This window comes from Pollachius pollachius, assembly GCF_949987615.1.
Source record: "Pollachius pollachius genome assembly, chromosome: 17".
Taxonomy (NCBI): domain Eukaryota; kingdom Metazoa; phylum Chordata; class Actinopteri; order Gadiformes; family Gadidae; genus Pollachius; species Pollachius pollachius.
Window position 1 is genome coordinate 8,813,072 of NC_136950.1, and position 18,907 is coordinate 8,831,978.

General features: G+C 39.4%; 1 protein-coding gene across 2 annotated transcripts; it reads left to right on the forward strand.

Moving 5' to 3' along the window:
• Positions 1-13,122: 13,122 nt before the first annotated feature.
• On the forward strand, positions 13,123-18,907 carry LOC307089058 (sialic acid-binding Ig-like lectin 14). 2 transcript variants are annotated; one of them, XM_079755151.1, is made up of 10 exons: positions 13,123-13,212; positions 13,331-13,370; positions 13,897-14,022; positions 14,893-15,282; positions 16,379-16,633; positions 16,735-16,995; positions 17,203-17,320; positions 17,389-17,449; positions 18,136-18,293; positions 18,413-18,907. In XM_079755151.1, the coding sequence occupies exons 3-10, from the start codon at positions 13,968-13,970 to the stop codon at positions 18,483-18,485; spliced, it is 1,371 nt and encodes a 456-aa protein (XP_079611277.1). In that variant the 5' UTR covers positions 13,123-13,212; positions 13,331-13,370; positions 13,897-13,967; the 3' UTR covers positions 18,486-18,907. The 2 variants fall into 2 exon arrangements, with proteins under 2 accessions (XP_079611277.1, XP_079611278.1); XM_079755152.1 differs by having other exon boundaries at positions 17,392-17,449.

Below are 18,907 nucleotides of genomic sequence, written 5' to 3' on the forward strand. Positions count from 1 at the left end.
AAAGTTCTGAAGCAGAAAAACCCTGATATTACTCGCATTCAGCTCACAAAGAATGCATCTGTTAATGGCGTGAACTACAGGGAAGGGATGGTTGTGGTCCATGGCTCTGTTGGTGGCTTACCAGAGTTTGCAGAAGTTATCCAGATGTTTGTGGTGGAAAATAACCTGAGCTTTATTGTGAAAGAGTTCAGCACTTGGTATAGGGAGCATTTTAGGGCTTTTGAGTTATGTCCCACATCACAAGTATCTGTCATTCAACTTGCTGCCTTGGTAGACCAGTACCCCTTGGCAGATTACAGGATTGGAGGACGGCGAATGGTGACGCTTAAAAGATTCATACACATAGAAGGTTAGATCGTGGTAATTCATGTTAACTAACTGTTAAATTACCCTCATGATGCCATTCATTACAGAAGTTTGCATGTCAAGGGAAACATTTGTGACTAACAGAAATGCAAGTTAATTCTATATTGTGTATTGTGTTCATAGGTTCTTGCTCAAATCAATTCATAATGTAAATATATTCAAATAACAGTACCCACTATTGATTAAACATTTAACATTTAATTTTTTCTCCTTTTTAACAATTAGATTGAAGAATGGCACAGCAAATGAAGTTGAGAGTCATTGTTGAAAACAATGACTATAGAAGACTTGGTCTACAATCAGGAATGCCAGAAACTCTGACAGAACTACACAATACAATTCGTCAACAATTTGAAATTCAAAAAGACTTCCGTATTCAGTTCATGGATCCTGACTTCAATAATGAATTCATGAATGTTACGTCAGTACAAGACATACAGGACAGAAGTACAATGAAGTTGGTGTACAACAATGTAGGAGTGAGTCCATCTTCTCCTCTGCAGAATGCTTGCAGTCCTTCCTTGTCATCTGGGTCACCAGTAAGCAGCCAAAATACGGCCAGTCTTTCACCATTGTCAACAGATTCTGATGACACCATCATCCTGTCCCATTCAGATAGTGAACTGAGGGCACGTGCATGGCCACGGGAATTCTCAATTCCGCGTTTTCCATATGATGTAGAGCTTCAGCTTCAACGTGGAAATGAGAGCTTTAGGGAAACTGGCTCTCTCTTAAAGATCACACCAGGGCTGAAGTCCGACATATTGGAAAAGTTAGCAGAGGAAATTTTCCAGTACACTGCATATCCACAGAACTACCATATGGTTGATGTAGCAGGGGCACTCAGCAAAAAATGTCCCTGTTTAAAAGACCAATCTGCCAGTGGATACTATGGCTGGATGATTAGCACGAAATATAAAATGGCAAATTACAGAACAAAAATGCGCAACATTGGTTGTCCAGAAGTTTCCATAAATGCATTGAAAAACAAATCGGTGGCTGACTGCCGCCCAGCCAAAAATGTGAAGAAACCCAAAAAGGCGGAAGTAAACTATTTTCCTTCAAACCCTGCTGGAGAAACTGATGAAAGCTTAGAATATTTAAGGGTTGAACTGTTAAACGAAGCAAGAAGACGAAGAGACAATGCACCATCTGTAAAAGAGAAGATGTCGAGAACCTTTTCCTACAGAAGGAGAGAGGTGGTGCAGGGAAATCTAGGTGCCGGAGAGATTAAAGCCAGGTGGCCTGCACTCTTCCGTACTGATGAGGTAAGAACGGGCTTGTTGTTTTTTACCACAGTGTAATTCTTCATATCACATTTTGGTGCATGACTGCTGAAACTCCAATAGTTACAAAGTAGACCATGGGACTTTTTAAAATAGATAAATTCCCTGTAGTATTTGATCACTTACTTGTATACCTATGGCTGGTCCAAACTGTACTACACATCCTACCAGACACGTTTTTGTTTTGTGAATGTAAAGGTCCAAATTTGAATGTGACCTTTAATGATACAGTAGCTATAAAATAACATTACGTCCATGACTGAACACGGTGCCTTTTGCCTTTCTTTTCCTATTTTCTTTGTATAGATACATGCTGAATTCCAGCGCATAACAACAATCCCTCTTGAAGCTACCTTCAGGGCGCAGTTGGACAGCCATTTACCCCAACTGACTTCCGTTTTACAGAAGAAGGGAGGCGTTTCTGGCCAAAAACTAGCCAAACACCTGGTGATCTTGCAAGAGGTAATTATGAGTATACACTGTTGTACAGAAATTGTAATATAAACCATTTATGGTATGTATAATGAATCATTATAGACTTAAGATTAACACGGGTTGAAAAAAATATTTATTATCTAGACTTTTTATATATATATGTATATATGTGTGTATATATGTATATATATATATGTGTGTGTGTGTATATATATATATATGTGTGTGTGTGTATATATATATATGTGTGTGTGTATATATATATATGTGTGTGTGTATATATAAATATATACAGTGGGGCAAAAAAGTATTTAGTCAGCCACCAATTGTGCAAGTTCTCCCACTTAAAAAGACGAGAGAGGCCTGTAATTTTCATCATTGGTAAACCTCAGCTATGAGAGACAAAATGAAAAAAAAATCCAGAAAATCACATTGTCTGATTTTTTAAGAATTTATTTGCAAATTATGGTGGAAAATAAGTATTTGGTCACCTACAAACCAGCAAGATTTCTGGCTGTCACAGACCTGTAACTTCTTCTTTAAGAGGCTCCTCTGTCCTCCACTTGTTACCTGTATTAATGGCACCTGTTTGAACTCCTTATCAGTATAAAAGACACCTGTCCACAACCTCAAACAGTCACACTCCAAACTCCACTATGACCAAGACCAAAGAGCTGTCAAAGGACACCAGAAACACAATTGTAGACCTGAACCAGGCTGGGAAGTCTGAATCTGCAATAGGTAAGCAGCTTGGTGTGAAGAAATCAACTGTGGGAGCAATTATTAGGAAATGGAATACATACAAGACCACTGATAATCTCCCTCGATCTGGGGCTCCACGCAAGATCTCACCCTGTGGGGTCAAAATGATCACAAGAACGGTGAACAAAAATCCCAGAACCACACAGGGGGACCTAGTGAATGACCTCCAGAGAGCTGGGACCAAAGTAACAAAGGCTACCATCACTAACACACTACGCCGCCAGGGACTCAAATCCTGCAGTGCCAGACGTGTCCCCCTGCTAAAGCCAGTGTATGTCCGGGCCCGTTTGAAGTTTGCTAGAGAGCATTTGGATGATCCAGAAGAGGATTGGGAGAATGTCATATGGTCAGATGAAACCAAAATAGAACTTTTTGGTAAAAACTCAACTCGTCGTGTTTGGAGGAGAAAGAATGCTGAGTTGCATCCAAAGAACACCATACCTACAGTGAAGCATGGGGGTGGAAACATCATGCTTTGGGGCTGTTTTTCTGCCAAGGGACCAGGACGTCTGATCCGTATGACGGAAAGAATGAATGGGGCCATGTATCGTGAGATTTTGAGTGAAAACCTCCTTCCATCAGCAAGGGCACTGAAGATGAAACGTGGCTGGGTCTTTCAGCATGACAATGACCCCAAACACACCGCCCGGGCAACGAAGGAGTGGCTTCGTAAGAAGCATTTCAAGGTCCTGGAGTGGCCTAGCCAGTCTCCAGATCTCAACCCCATAGAAAATCTTTGGAGGGAGTTGAAAGTCCGTGTGGCCCAAAAACATCACTGCTCTAGAGGAGATCTGCATGGAGGAATGGGCCAAAATACCAGCAGCAGTGTGTGAAAACCTTGTAAAGACTTACAGAAAACGTTTGACCTCTGTCATTGCCAACAAAGGGCATGTAACAAAGTATTGAGATGACCTTTGGTTATTGACCAAATACTTATTTTCCACCATAATTTGCAAATAAATTCTTTAAAAATCAGACAATGTGGCTTCCGGTTACGTCATGGAGGGATAGGTCGCACGGTATCAGAGCTCCCGATAGCCAGGTGCTAATACCCCTGAAAACTCGAATATTCAGATCTAGAAATCATCTCTGCTGTAATGACAAGGGGGAGAGGTTCGAAGGGTAGGAAAACTGCGGTTAATCAGCCTGAAAATACGGCGCAAGACGAAGCTGAAAACGCGCTAGCTGACCTCGAGATGGAAGAAGATGGCGGCCATGAAACTACCTGCTTTGAACTAGCCGACAGCGAGGCTGGAATGCGCTCGGGTCTGGCAAACATTAGCAAGGACATAAAGGACTTAAAAACAGAAATGAAAGCCTCATTCCGCGCATTTGGTGAAGATTTGAGGAGGGACGTGAAACGAGACTTGGATGATTTCAAAAAAGGAATTAACCAAGAGTTCACTAAACTTGGCACTGAACAGCAGCTGCAGAGCGGGAGGCTAAACGAGGCAGAGACGCGGCTGGAGAAGCTAGAATCTTGGGCACTGGAGGCAAACAACGCTCTCATTACCTCTTTGAAAGAACAGAAAACACTGCAAGACAAGTTAACTGATTTGGAGTCGAGGTCGAGGAGAAATAATCTCCGCATCTATGGGGTCCCTGAGGGAGAAGAGGGCGAATCGACAGCTAAGTTTTTGCAAGACATGCTCAGGCGGGAACTTCAACTGCCAGATGACTTAAATCTCCAAATACAAAGAGCGCACCGATCGCTGGCACCCAAGCCAGCAGCCGGCGCTCAGCCGAGACCTATCATCGTTAATTTCCTGGAATTCACCACCAAAGAGAGAGTCTTACGGGACGCGTGGAAAACCAAAATACAGCTGAGAAACAAACTTCTGTCATTCGATCACGATTATGCGACAGAGGTTGTTCAAAAGAGGAAAGAATACAACGCTTCTAAAAGAGTCCTGAAGGAAAAAGGCATCCGGTTTCAGACACCATTCACCAGGATGAGAGTCCACTGGAGCACGGGAGCCCGAACCTACAACGACGCGAGGGAAGTGAAGGAGGAATTGGTGAAACGCGGACTCATTGAACCGACACCGGCTCGCGACACGGAGGAGACCGGGTTGGAGACACGGCTTTCCGCGGCGATGGAGTGGCAGTGCAGAGAGGGACCTCGGAGGAGCACTGCTTCAGCAACGACCATGGCAACGACACGCGCAAGGGATAAACTACAAGAATTCAGAAGATCTGGAGATTGAAGTAGGATTAAGACAACAAACATGATAACCTGTCCGGTAGGAATGTTCCGTTTTAAACTACGTCTACAAAAGGCTGAATATTGATCAGCGCGTTTACCCTATGTAAGTATAAAAGACTATCGGGACCTGAGTGTTACCCTATTTTTTATTAATTTTCTCATAGTTTTTTTTATCCGTTGGACTCATTTAGAATGACGAAAACCTGTACCGTAGGCCATTATGTCATTACTAAGTTAGGGCCCTCTCCGAATGAGAGGCTTTCCCTTCGGCCCCCCAACGGGACCGGAATTCTGGAGGACGAGAAGACCCTCCTTCTTTTGGAAGTGTTTTATTTGTTTAGTTCGTATTGTGCCACTGTTCAGGCACGGTTAGTTCAAGTGTTTTATTTGTTTAGTTCGTATTGTGCCACTGTTCAGGCACGGTTAGTGGGGCCACTGATGTTCTTATTTGTCCTTAAGTGATGCACGTTAGTGATGTGAGGATAGCGTCCTTAAATGTGAATGGTTTAAATAATCCAATTAAAAGGAAAAAAGTAATAACCAAAATGAAGAGGGAAAACATCCACTTGATATATTTACAAGAGACTCACCTCTCTCAGCAGGAGCATTCTAAGCTTGGGTCTTTTGGATATAAAAATGCCTTTTATAGTACGTTTAAGAATGGCCCCAAAAGAGGAGTTGCCATATTAATCTCTAATTGTGTGAACTTTGAATTCATTAAAGAAATAAGGGACAAAGAGGGGAGATATGTCGTCGTAAAGGGAAAAATTGACAATAATATAGTTACTTTGGTTAATGTCTATGTGCCACCCGGTAGTGATAAAACTTTTCTGAAATCAGTGTTTGAAATTATAGTCTTGGAAAATGAAGGGACCCTGATTTGTGCAGGGGATTTTAATATGGTCTTGAATCCTAAACTTGATACAACCAATGCTAAAAGAAATAAGACACAATTATCAAAACTTGTCAATATCTCACTAATTGAACTGGGGATGTTTGACGTGTGGAGGGAACTCCACCCTTTAGAGAAGGACTACACGCATTATTCTGCTCCTCATTCCGTTTACTCTCGAATAGATTACTTTTTTATGAATACAGCAGACAGACATAGAATACAAGATTGTAGTATTGGGATAGCTGATCTGTCTGACCATAGTATAGTCTACCTTAACATTAAATTGGAGGCAAGGAAGAAAAATTCACTCTGGAAATTAAATGCAGGTATGTTAAATAATCGGGACACAAAAGAGGGAATTAAAAAAGAAATTAAAAGTTGCATAGAAGAAAATATAGACAGCCCTGTTGATGATACCATTCTTTGGGATACGGTTAAAGCGGTTATGAGAGGGAGATTGATATCAAGGGCAGCATACCAAAAGAAAATTAGAGGGGAAGAATATAAAAATTTGATTAATCAATTAAGAATACTGGAACAGAAACATAAAAACCATGAGGATCGAGCCCTTCTACATCAAATAAACATTATAAGACGACAGATAGACGACAATTTAAATAATGAGATTGAGAAAAAACTGAGATTTACTAAACAAACATATTATGAATCGGGCCCCAAAGCGGCTAAATACTTAGCTAGACGCCTTAAGGTGCAGCAAGCTGCTAATACGATACACAAGATCAGAGACCCCTTAACAAAAGAAATTTTATTTAAACCGGAGGAAATAGAAAAGGTCTTCAAAGAATACTATGAAAACCTGTACTCTCAGCCCCCAGCAAAAGAAAAACACGAGATGAAAGAACTTCTCAATTCATTGGACTTACCGGTTATTGGAGAAGATCAAAATAGAAAATTAAATTCTGCTATTACTAAAAAGGAATTAGACAGTGCTATTAGCAGATTAAAATTGAACAAATCACCAGGCAGTGATGGCTATCCGGGCGAGTGGTATAAAACATTTAAAGAGGAATTGTCACCACTTCTTCTGAACTCCTTTAATGTAACTCTGATAGAGGGTAAAGTGCCCCCCTCTTGGAAAGAGGCGGTGATCTCAGTGATACTAAAGGTTGGTAAAGGAAAGGAATTATGTGAATCTTATAGACCTATCTCGATTTTAAATGTAGATTATAAGATTTTCACGTCAATCATCTCTAAAAGGTTTGAAAATGTTATGTCTGATTTGATCGATGAGGATCAATCAGGATTCATTAAGGGGCGACAGACTCAGGACAATATTAGACGTACTCTACATATCATGGATCACATCCAGAAACAGGGACTGGAAGCAGTATTAGTGAGCCTTGATGCCGAGAAGGCCTTTGATTGTGTCAATTGGGAATTTTTATATCAGGTACTGGAGAAATTAGGTTTTCAGAAACAGTCAATACAATGTATCCAAAGCCTTTACAAAGAACCCACAGCTAGGATAAAAATCAATGGCCACTTAACCAATAGTTTCAATCTACAAAGAGGCACTCGCCAGGGATGCTGCCTTAGCCCCACTCTATTTGCCATATTTATAGAACCTTTAGCACAGCTGATCAGACAGGATAGCAGTCTGAAGGGAATCCAAATAGGAAAACAGGAACACATCATAGGACTTTTCGCCGATGATGTTATTGTGACTCTGCTGCACCCAGATAAAACCTTTCCTAACCTGATGGCAATATTAGATGACTTTGGTAAATACTCTGGCTATAAATTAAACATGGCAAAAACACAAATCCTCACTTTCAATTACTCTCCTAATAAAGAAACCAGAGAAAAATACAAAATTAAATGGAAGGCTAAAGTATTAAAATATCTTGGAGTGACATTAACAAAAACTCTTTGCAACACGTCTGAAATCAACTATAAACAGGTCAATGAAAATATTGGAACGGATGTGAGGAGGTGGTCAGCCTTTAACCTAGATATGGGGACACGTATAGATATAGTGAAAATGAACATACTACCAAGACTACTATATCTGTTTCAATCTATTCCACAGATGATCCCAGAAGCACAATTCAGGCTATGGGACAAATTGATTTCTAGGTTTATCTGGGCCGGCAAGAGACCAAGGGTCAGGTATAAAACACTTCAAATAAATAAAGAGGAGGGTGGTGTGTCACTGCCTAACTTGAGACAATATTTCTATGCAGCACAAATTAGATTTGTAGTATGCGGAAGCTGCCCGCAATATGAAGCCAGATGGAAAGACATTGAAGTCAACATAGAGACCTCTCCAATCCAAGCAGTGTTAGGGGACACAGCGAATAAAATGCGCCAAGAAAGCAACAATGATATTATCAAACAGACCCAGGGTATTTGGAACAAGATGGTGAAAGACTACAAAATGGAGGGAGACGCAAAGATTTTGACTTGGCCTGCCATGGATCACAAATTTAATCCAGGAACAAATGATATTGGCTTCAGACAGTGGTGGGACAAGGGTATAACAGCTATATGTACACTCACACAGGGTGGGCACTTCAAGAGTTTTGAACAATTACAAAAGGAATTTGATCTAGATAATAAAGATTTTTTCAGATATTTGCAAATTAGGGATTACTTTGATAAAAAAATTAAACCAGAACTATCTGTAGAGGGTAATGCAGTGGTTGAAATCCTAGTTGAAGCTTATAAAAAAAAGAGTAACAAAACTATTTCCAAAATATATCAGGGCCTACAGAAACAAAATGGAGAAAATACAGGATATGTTAAAGCAAAATGGGAGAAGGAATTAAACATAGAAATATCACAGGAGGATTGGTGTTCTATGTGGAAAGCACAGCATTCATCCACAAGCTCAAAGAAGTGGAGAGAATTTGGTTGGAGGAACTCAATTCGTTATTTTATAACACCACATATTAAAAGTAAGCAAATTCAGTTAAAGGAACCGTGCTGGAGGCTGTGCGGAAACACGAACGCCCATCACTCTCATATTTTTTGGCTATGCCCAAAAATTCAGATATTTTGGGGGAAAATATGTCTGTCTTTAAGTAAGATTCTGGGATATGAAGTCACAAACAATGTAAAGGTGCTTTACTTCTGTATTTTAAAGGATGTCATCTCAGGAGAAGATTTGTATCTGTGTAAAATATTGCTCATGGCCTGTAAGAAAACAATCACTAAGAACTGGTATCAAGCGGACACTCCAAACCTCAAACAATGGATGGACATAGTAAAACAGATTAAGGCAATGGAAAAAATTACTTTCTCTCTCAGATCCAGAGGAGCGATTTTCCCAAGTAAATGGGAGAAATGGACTACCTTTATTGAAGAATTAGATGACGCTTCACTATCCGGATAAGCTTTGGACTATCAAAGAAAATATGTATTAAACTGTTATACTGGTGCGCGCCCTCGTTATTGTTTATGTTATTGTACTTGTATTGTGTGTATGTCCTTTAAAAATGTGAAAAGACTAAAATAAAAAGTTTAAAAAAAAAAAAAAAAAAATCAGACAATGTGATTTTCTAGATTTTTTTTTTCATTTTGTCTCTCATAGCTGAGGTATACCTATGATGAAAATTACAGGCCTCTCTCATCTATTTAAGTGGGAGAACTTGCACAATTGGAGGCTGACTAAATACTTTGTTGCCCCACTGTATGTATGTGTGTATATATATATACACACACATAATATATATATATGTGTATATATATATATATATATATATATATATATATATATATATATATATATATATATATATATATATATGTGTGTGTGTGTGTGTGTTAAAGAATAATTATTTGTTATAATAATTGTTATCCTTTTACACAGGCTACAAGTGATGCCAACCTTAAAAGGTTGGCAGTCCTAAAGGCACTTTGCATCTATCTGGGTGAGGATGATGGACATCTCATTCGGGAGTATATGGTAAGCCATTGTAATTGTGGTCACATTACTGTCTTGTATTACAGAAAAAGATTTTAGATCCTAATTTCAATCCCACACTAGTTATTGCAAGGTTCATAAAACGGCCTCTATGTGACCTCAAACCTGATTTGACCACATAAGAGCCGCACAACTACATTTCTGCTGACCATTTTTTAACTATCAGTTTAAAATATATTTTACCTACCTTTTATAAAGTCCATTAGGCTGAAAATATTTATATAAAAAAGACTATAAAAATGTATGCCTCAAAAAGTACAAACATGCAAAGAATATGTATGTGAGCATGATTGTTTTCATCCAGTAAAGTGATTCATTAAAATTAAATGGTGTATGAATGTTTTTTACATTTCTGTTTTCTAATTGTTCTTAAAATATATAGGACATCCAAGGAGACGATATCCAGAGAGAGATGAGCAAAGACTCCATGGGCATCTTCATCAGCATGGAGGGTGAAGAAACTGGACACATTTGCATTTCTGTGGAAGGAGTCGTCGTTCTTGACAACATTGAATCCGTAGCCAGAGCTTGTGCATTGATGCTGGGGGTTATCTATGCCCTGAACTTGGCTTACCCCAAGGAACTGAGGTGCTACTATGAATTCATTCAGAAAGTCCTCTTCAGGATGGATGGGGAAAAGCTTTCCCCAAAAATCCTTGGACTAAAAAACAAGATTGGGGCTGGACAGTAGAATTTTTTTAATATGGCCACACCTAGTGACCATATTATGCCACCAGGTGTGAGTGTGTTTAGCCGTTACAAGCCGTTTTCAAAATCTGCCTCTTCTGACATCAAAAGTGGGCGTGTATCCAGCACACCTCTAGGTGGACACGGCCACTTGTAATGTCAGAAGAGGCAGATTTTCAAAACGGCTTGTAACGGCTAAACACACTCACACCTGGTGGCATAATATGTCCCTTGAGCTGCATTGTTTGAGCTCATGTGTTTTGGGGCAAAAGAGGTACTGCTCTTTCAGTTTTTGAGCATTGACTATCTTCCAGCTGTGGGTGGTCTGGTACGATTGTTAAATTTGTTTCTTAAGGGTTTTGATAGGAAGAAAGGTTCTCGATTCCTCACTTTGACGAAATCTCCACTTTGGTTAAGATTATCCCGGATCCCAATTCTACAGCCTAAAGGACACAATTATCAAGACTGATGTCCTCCTGACTGTTCTTTTATTTTTTCTGTTTTCTGAGTTTTCTGTTTAAAGGTGACATATTATGCCACCAGGTTTGAGTGTGTTTAGCCGTTACAAGCCGTTTTCAAAATCTGCCTCTTCTGACATCAAAAGTGGGCGTGTATCCAGCACACCTCTAGGTGGACACGGCCACTTGTAATGTCAGAAGAGGCAGATTTTCAAAACGGCTTGTAACGGTTAAACACACTCACACCTGGTGGCATAATATGTCCCTTGAGCTGCATTGTTTGAGCTCATGTGTTTTGGGGCAAAAGAGGTACTGCTCTTTCAGTTTTTGAGCATTGACTATCTTCCAGCTGTGGGTGGTCGGGTGCAATTGTTAAATTTGTTTCATAAGGGTTTTGATATAAGAAAGGTTCTCGATTCCTCACTTTGACGAAATCTCCACTTAGGTTAAGATTATCGGCGAATCCCAATTCTACAGCCTAAAGGACACAATTATCCAGACTGATGTCCTGTTTATTTATTTTTCTGAGTTTTCTGTTTAAAGCTGACATATTATGCCACCAGGTGTGAGTGTGATTAGCCGTTACAAGCCGTTATGAAAATCTGCCTCTTCTTACATCACAAGTGGGAGTATCCACCTAGAGGTGCGCTGGAGCAACGTCTTCTACAGTCCACTGGGTAGCCGGTAGACTGATAGATCCATCCAGCACACCTCTTGGTGGACACGGCCACTTGTGATGTCAGAAGAGGCAGATTTTCACAACGGCTTGTAACGGCTAAACACACTCACACCTGTTCGCATAATATGTCCCTTAAGCTGCATTGTTTAAACTTGTGTGTTTGAGGCAAAGGAGATCATTTATGTGCAATACTTGACAAAATAAAGTGTTGAAAATATTTTGTTGGCTTTGTCTGATTATTAAATGTTTTTGGTCCAACTAAAATAGCTTAAAATGTTTAATTTAATTGAACGTAATTTTATGATGTAGAAATTAAACAATTTAGTTTATCTGTATTAACATAATTCAGTAGAGTATATTGAATATAATAATTATTGGTCATTCTAATTAAAGGTATGAGTAAACTCTATTCAAAATAGTTTAGTAAAATCAACCTCACATTTTTAATTAAACTAAACAAATACATTTTATGTAACCAAAACTTATATAAATTATCTGTATTTAGATTAATTTATTTTGTGCAACCACTTGTCATATAAAAATTAAGTAAATTCGAACAACATTTTTTTCAGTGTATTACTCACAACATAGGTTAAAAAACTATAAATTGATCCCATTTCAGAACACTGCTTTCTGTAACTAATTTAAACATATTTGCACTGGGAGGAAATGCCCCAAACAGAATAAAGTGCAAAAAAAAATCGGTAGTAATGAGTATGATTTTATTTTTTAATAATAATAATAAAATCCAAAAAAATTAGATTGACAATTTCTAGATCTACTAAGTGGAAATACATAAATGTGGTTTATATAATGCATGATGATGTAGCCATATTCTGCTTTGACTTTAGTTGGAGTTATGGTCAGATTAGAGCCGTAGTGGTCATATTGATATCGTCTTCTCAAGTATGAGAGCGTGAGACCACCGTGCTGGTGGTCTCACGCTGGATTCAACTTGAGGCCCTGCAAGAGCTTTATGTCTGGAATTCCAGATCTACAGTTAGGGTAATTTTACCACAGCTAATGGTAAGTGTCATAAGCTCAGAAAATTAAAAACAATCACTGAGGACAGTTTAGGGTCGCTACACAGAAGCACAATTGGTACAGCCTTTAGAGCTCTATTAAGACATTCACATATACATTCATTTGAGATCGTCCCAGCAACTCCAGCACCCCTTTCACCTCGTCTTGTTGATTACAAAACGTTGTGACTCAGTGGAGCTGGACCATCGATTGAATCTTCTCCAAATAAGGTATGCCTACTTTCTCTTCGTCTTGCATTTGACCCTGAAGTAAGCCCAGTAGCTCATGCTACTTCTGGTGCTTATTTGTGTAAAGAGGAAGAAGTCTTTGAATGTTCCCCTTTGGTGTGCGATCTAATCTTAAAAAGGCTTACAACATACTCCGTGTCAGACCAGCTTCCTTCTTCTAGATGTTATTTCTTGAATAGAAATGCTTAACAACCTTTACATTCAAACATCAAGCCTAACAGGTAAGAGTTAATGCGATACATATTAATACATGGGAAGATACGTTTGATGGTTATCTCAGCTAAATTACCATTGATGTGAATTTTACTTTTTTATTTGTCATTTTAAACCCTAACGCAGATACGTTTGAATATCTCTGGCGACAGTGTGAGCCTAACAGGTAAGAGTTAATGCGATACATATTAATACATGGGAAGATACGTTTGATGGTTATCTCAGCTAAATTACCATTGATGTGAATTTTACTTTTTTATTTGTCATTTTAAATCCTAACGCAGATACGTTTGAATATCTCTAGCGACAGTGTGAGAGACAAACTATGAATGTTATGGGGAAAGCGAGTGAACCCAAATGTTCGACACAGAGTGAGGCTGGCGCATAGTCAATTAAAGGGTCTTTACTGAGACAGGCGAGGGTTCAGCGGCAGGAGGGTTGGTCAGACAGGAGGGTGGTCAGACAGACGGGTGTTCGGCGACAGCGGGAGGGTAGTCAGACAGGCGAGGGTTCGTCAACACTGTTCACAGGGAGATTGTTTGGGCGAGGGACCGAACACAAGGACTAGGCAATCTAGACACTAGGGAGAGCCAGGGACGCGGTACTAACTATGAAGCGTGAAACAACGATCTAGCGATGATTGTGGAGAACCGGGGTTGATGTAATGGGTGTTGATGGAGGATTGCCCACAGGTGCAGAGCGCAGGAGATGAATGAATGAAGAGACTGGCCCCAACTAGGCGGCAGAAGTGGACGGCGTGACAATGAATCTTCAATCAGCAGCTAGTGGATTTCTAGCTTTCCTTCTGTTAATACCAGGTTGGTACAATTACATTCTGAACCTTTAGTTTAACTGTTTCATATGAAAACCAAATTAAGAGAGGTTGAAACAAACATGAAAAGAGATTCACATTTAATAATCCAACGTCGTTTTAAGCCAAAATGGGGGTCAACCTAGAACAAATTACAACAGAATCAAACTCAACAGAATTTGTATCCTCAATATGTCCTGAGTAAGGAAAAAAAAAGCCCAGAAGAATATCCCGTTTGGGGAAAGTTTAGAAAAAGACCCAAATATTGCCTTTTCATACGGCTATATATTATTTTTCTCACATGAATATGGTAAACATTTAGATATCAGCATGAAAATTCCTGAGTTGATAACTTACATCTAGACAAATAAAAATGTATTTCAAGTTTTTGGAAATTGTTTGTTAACATGGGGAAACGTTGCATAATCTAATTACGTATGTGCTAATTTGCATAAGTACCACAACAGATCTAAACATTTGGTATAGCCAGGTGACAATGTCATGTTGAAACGTGTTGACATCTTACAGTAAAAAACTATATAGGCGAAAATGTCACAGTTAAGAAAACCCTTAACATATTTAAGTCTTTGAAAAAAAGTTTTTTAAAGTGCAAAATATTTTGTACTCCTTCATTTAGATAATATTTTGGAAATTTGCCCATTTCATTTTTTACGCTGGTATCATTTTGGATATCAGTATAAATATGTTGGCTATAATCTGACGGCATAAAATCTTGAACATTTCAGGGGTTAATGGAGTTCCTTTTGCATACTGCATCCAGGTCTTTAAATGGAATAGTCTGTGTAGAACATTAAAATGCAGTTTCCAGACATTAAATGTGTGTTCTTTCTCAATGAGATGTACTTGTTTTTTACAGCGCTACAGGGTGAAACTGACTGGAAGATAACTTACACACCGAGTAATATCTGCGCTTCAAAAGGATCAACGGTTAATATCAGCTGCACCTATGAATACCCTGCCGAAAAATCGAAAACACACAGCTCTTCCATAGTCCTGGAATCACATTGGTTTACCAAGATAGACAGAAATAATCCGGTTGATATAGGAAAAGAAACCGACTACAAAGGTCGGGTTGAATACAGCTGTGGAGAAAACCAATGTACTGAGTCTAGGTACTCTGGAGCGTGTACCCTGAGCATCAGAGACCTGAAACCGAGTGATTCTGCTGAGTACAAGTTCTGGAGACTGACAGCACAAACAGATTGGGAATATACTGGTAGCCATGGAGTGAACTTAACTGTGACAGGTAAACTTGACAATAATATCATGTTAATGTGGCCAAAATGGGAATTAGTGATGATAATTAGTAACCATTAGTACCATTTAATGTGTGTTATGGGTTATTACAATATAACAGGGATCCCCCAAACAGGGATGGGTCCAGGGTGAAAAGCACCAGAGGCTGATATAGTAATATGTAATAATACTTTATTTACACAGTATCTAATGGCAACACAGGAAGGGCACAATAATAAATCAAATAAGAGATTGAATAGGGCATAATGGAGGGACTAGGACCGGTAAAAGGCAAAACAGGGCTGAAGAGATACAATACAAACTACTAGGCCTATTAGGGGCGTGCAGCTAACACAACAAACAAATCAAGAATAAGAGAAAAACACATCAAACTTAGACCGTATCAAATCAGAACCACAATAACACTTGAACTAATACACAGCACACAAAGGCCAAAGACCTACAGAGAACCATAAGCCTGCCTCACACTGCCGTGCCTATGGCCCAAATGATGATACTTGCCCGGCCCTCAATAATAACAACGTTAGCCAAAGAAAATAATGCAGCACAAATAAAACTGTGGCCTATGAATTAGTAGCTTCTTGCTGTTATAAAATATACAATAAAGGCTAGCCTAAATGTAAACAGATTTGATGTAATTAATAAATTAATTAAGGTACATTCAAATGCCATTATAGTAAATGTTAACACAGGGGCTGGTAATAACCTTTGTTGTTAATAGCTGTCCATGATCGCTGTCCTACAAACACTTAAACAGGACTTAAGAACAACACGAAAGGCCCAAGCTTCCTGTAGTGGAATAATCAAATACATTAGATTAAATACAAATACATGGAAAGGAAAGCTATATAAAATGCAGAGTTTCAGCAGATGTTAAAATCACAATTTAATGCACTACCTTTTGTTGCTGCTTAGGCGATTGGTTCACCAAACACTCAAACCAGGCTTAGTACAAAGGGAGGCTGCAGCCTTGTGCTCCTGTATTTATACCCTCCCCTGCTCCTCAGCGTCCTAGAGACCTAGTGCTACAATAATACTATGGTTTTGTTGTTGAATACATTACAATTATTTGTTCTCCGTCACAGATCTGCAGGTGAAATTGGCTTTTCTTCACAGTGACGAGCCTACCCGGCTAGACCTGGAATGTCACAGTATTTGTGATATCACTACCACCTACTACAAGTGGTTCAGGAATGGAGAGAATGCAGGAACAGCAGTCCAACAAGGAACAGGAAGGTACTACAGAGGACAAGAAAAGGACGACAGGGTCATTATTAACTCTGAAGACAGCTATGCATGTGCTGTTAAAGGATTTGAACGTTTTCCCTCTCCTTCAGTGTGTAAGTCAACTCCGCAGTACGTTATCTTATGGACCACTAGGGCCAAGAACTACGTGTTAAACTGTTAGTAATTCATATAATATTGGAATTTCACTTAACAGATGCTCCAAAGACCCCCTTAGTGACCGTGAGTCCCTCTGGTGAAGTAGAGGAGGGCAGTTCAGTGACTCTGAGCTGCAGCAGTGATGCCAACCCAGCAGCTAACTACACCTGGTTCAAGGAACAAGACGATTCAGTGAAGGAATCAGGACAGAACTACACCCTCAGTAATATGACATCCGACCATGGAGGACATTATTACTGTCAAGCTTATAATGCAATCGGACATCATAATTCCAGCTGGTCGTTCGTTAATGTGACAGGTAAAGGTTGCTTTCAAAATAATCCTCATTGTTCAAAGAGCACCCAATCGCTTGAATAAAATCTCACTAACAGCACCATATATGGAAAAACACAAGGCATTGTAAATGTAAAGAGGCATTTGCATATCGATAAGAATCTTTGATTCCTTGTATTTATATAGTTTAGGGGACAGAAACTACTCGTTAAATCTGATCAATATTTTCCAGCGAGATCCTCATCATCATCATCATCATCGTCATCATCATCAGGGATAAGAGCTGCAGCAGTAGGAACTGTTGCAGTCTTCCTGGCCACCATACTCTTCCTCATCTTCCTCTGGTTGATGTGAGATATTCTCTCTATCATTTGGCATGCATTCACTTCTTCTTATTAATTCGTCTTCTCTTTGCCAGAAGAAGGAGGGCCTCCAGAAAAGCATGTGACCAGGGAGGAAGGCCAGATACCACAGAAGAGGTGAGAAACAGATGATAGCCATTTTACCAACACATCCTTTACCAACACAGTGGAACACAGGTGAAACCTATGCTTCGAGAGTTGAATTGAAAAAGTGAGAAAGAAAGGAAACCGGTTGTGTTTGGGGCTGCTGAGACACAGTAAATAGTGGTGGGGTTTCTTTGTTCTTCTTTCTTATGCATGCAGTCGTAGGTTTCATCTCATCTCATGCAACCATCATTACACACAATAACAAAACAAAGTTAATAGCAAAGGGTTTACCATATAGGTCATTAATCTAAATTCATAAACAAAGGAAACCATGAGGCGCTATGGCTTAACGTTCAACTCAACTCTTGGAACTCAACTCTTGGAGGGAACTTGGCGAGTTTAGAGGACATGCTAGAAAAATGTTAACCCCCAAAAATGGATTCACTCATTAATGCTAGAATCTATGAATATGCTAAAATCACACGGCCCTTAGAAGCTGCTTAATTTTCCTGCAAAACAAGAGACTTCTGACCTTAGACTTCTTACCTTATAGTCTTCTTACCTAATTGACTTCTGACCATATTCACTTCTGACCTTACAACACACCAAGGGTCAAGGGTTTTCTACATGTATTCTTCTGTCCTCTCGCTCTGTCAGTCACTTCCTGTTGCTGTGTGATACAACGTCTCACAAATCACTTTGCTCCTGCGGCACAGGGAGAACCAAGAGAACAGCAGTATTCCTTCATCAACTTCCCTCGCTCAGAGACCCAGGAAGTGCCTGACCAGTTGGCTGGCTCTCATGTCCAATCAAATCCGACAGAGCAGGTCCTTTACTCTGCGGTCCAGTTTCAAAGATCCAATGCTGTCGCTGAGTAAGCAGCTCTTGGTATTTCTAGAGAGAAAATAGAAATCCTCACGGGACTTCAACCTAAATCTAAAGAAGAATGCAAGAATATTTCTTATTATTTTCTTTTATATTTTTTCTTTTCAGGGGCTGTGACCAGACAGAGTCGGGACAAACCTCAGAGATGTACAGCACCGTCCAAAAAACCCCCAGAGTTTGAATCAAACAACCTTTCTGATTGAATCTAAGAATAATAGGGTCCACAACAAAAGTGACCAACCCCCTATTTTAGGATTTAAGCAAACTGCATGATTCATGACAGTGAAACAAATTAGCCTGATGAAGAATATCTAACATATCTAACTATAGCAGTTCAAACAATGAGATATTTACAGACAAATAGTGTCCAAGGCGCAAACGATAAGACACTTACCGCTACCATGTGCTCAGCTGAATGCACAAAGACCAAGTGAACTAAGATAAAGAACTGCAAGTAAAATACGTCATCAATGTGCGCCAGCATTACCAAATGTGTCCACATGTTTTGAGCACATTCAAGTAGGCTTTAAAGGGGACATATCATACCACCAGGTGTGAGTGTGATTAGCCATTACAAGCCGTTTTCAAAATGTGCAGCATTGT

Coding starts and splice junctions, on each gene's coding strand:
- LOC307089058 (XM_079755151.1), top strand. CDS start 13,968: ATGAATCTTCAATCAGCAGCTAGTGGATTTCTAGCTTTCCTTCTGTTA. Junction 14,023..14,892: donor TTTCCTTCTGTTAATACCAG/GTTGGTACAATT, acceptor TGTTTTTTACAG/CGCTACAGGGTGAAACTGAC. Junction 17,450..18,135: donor GGCCAGATACCACAGAAGAG/GTGAGAAACAGA, acceptor CCTGCGGCACAG/GGAGAACCAAGAGAACAGCA.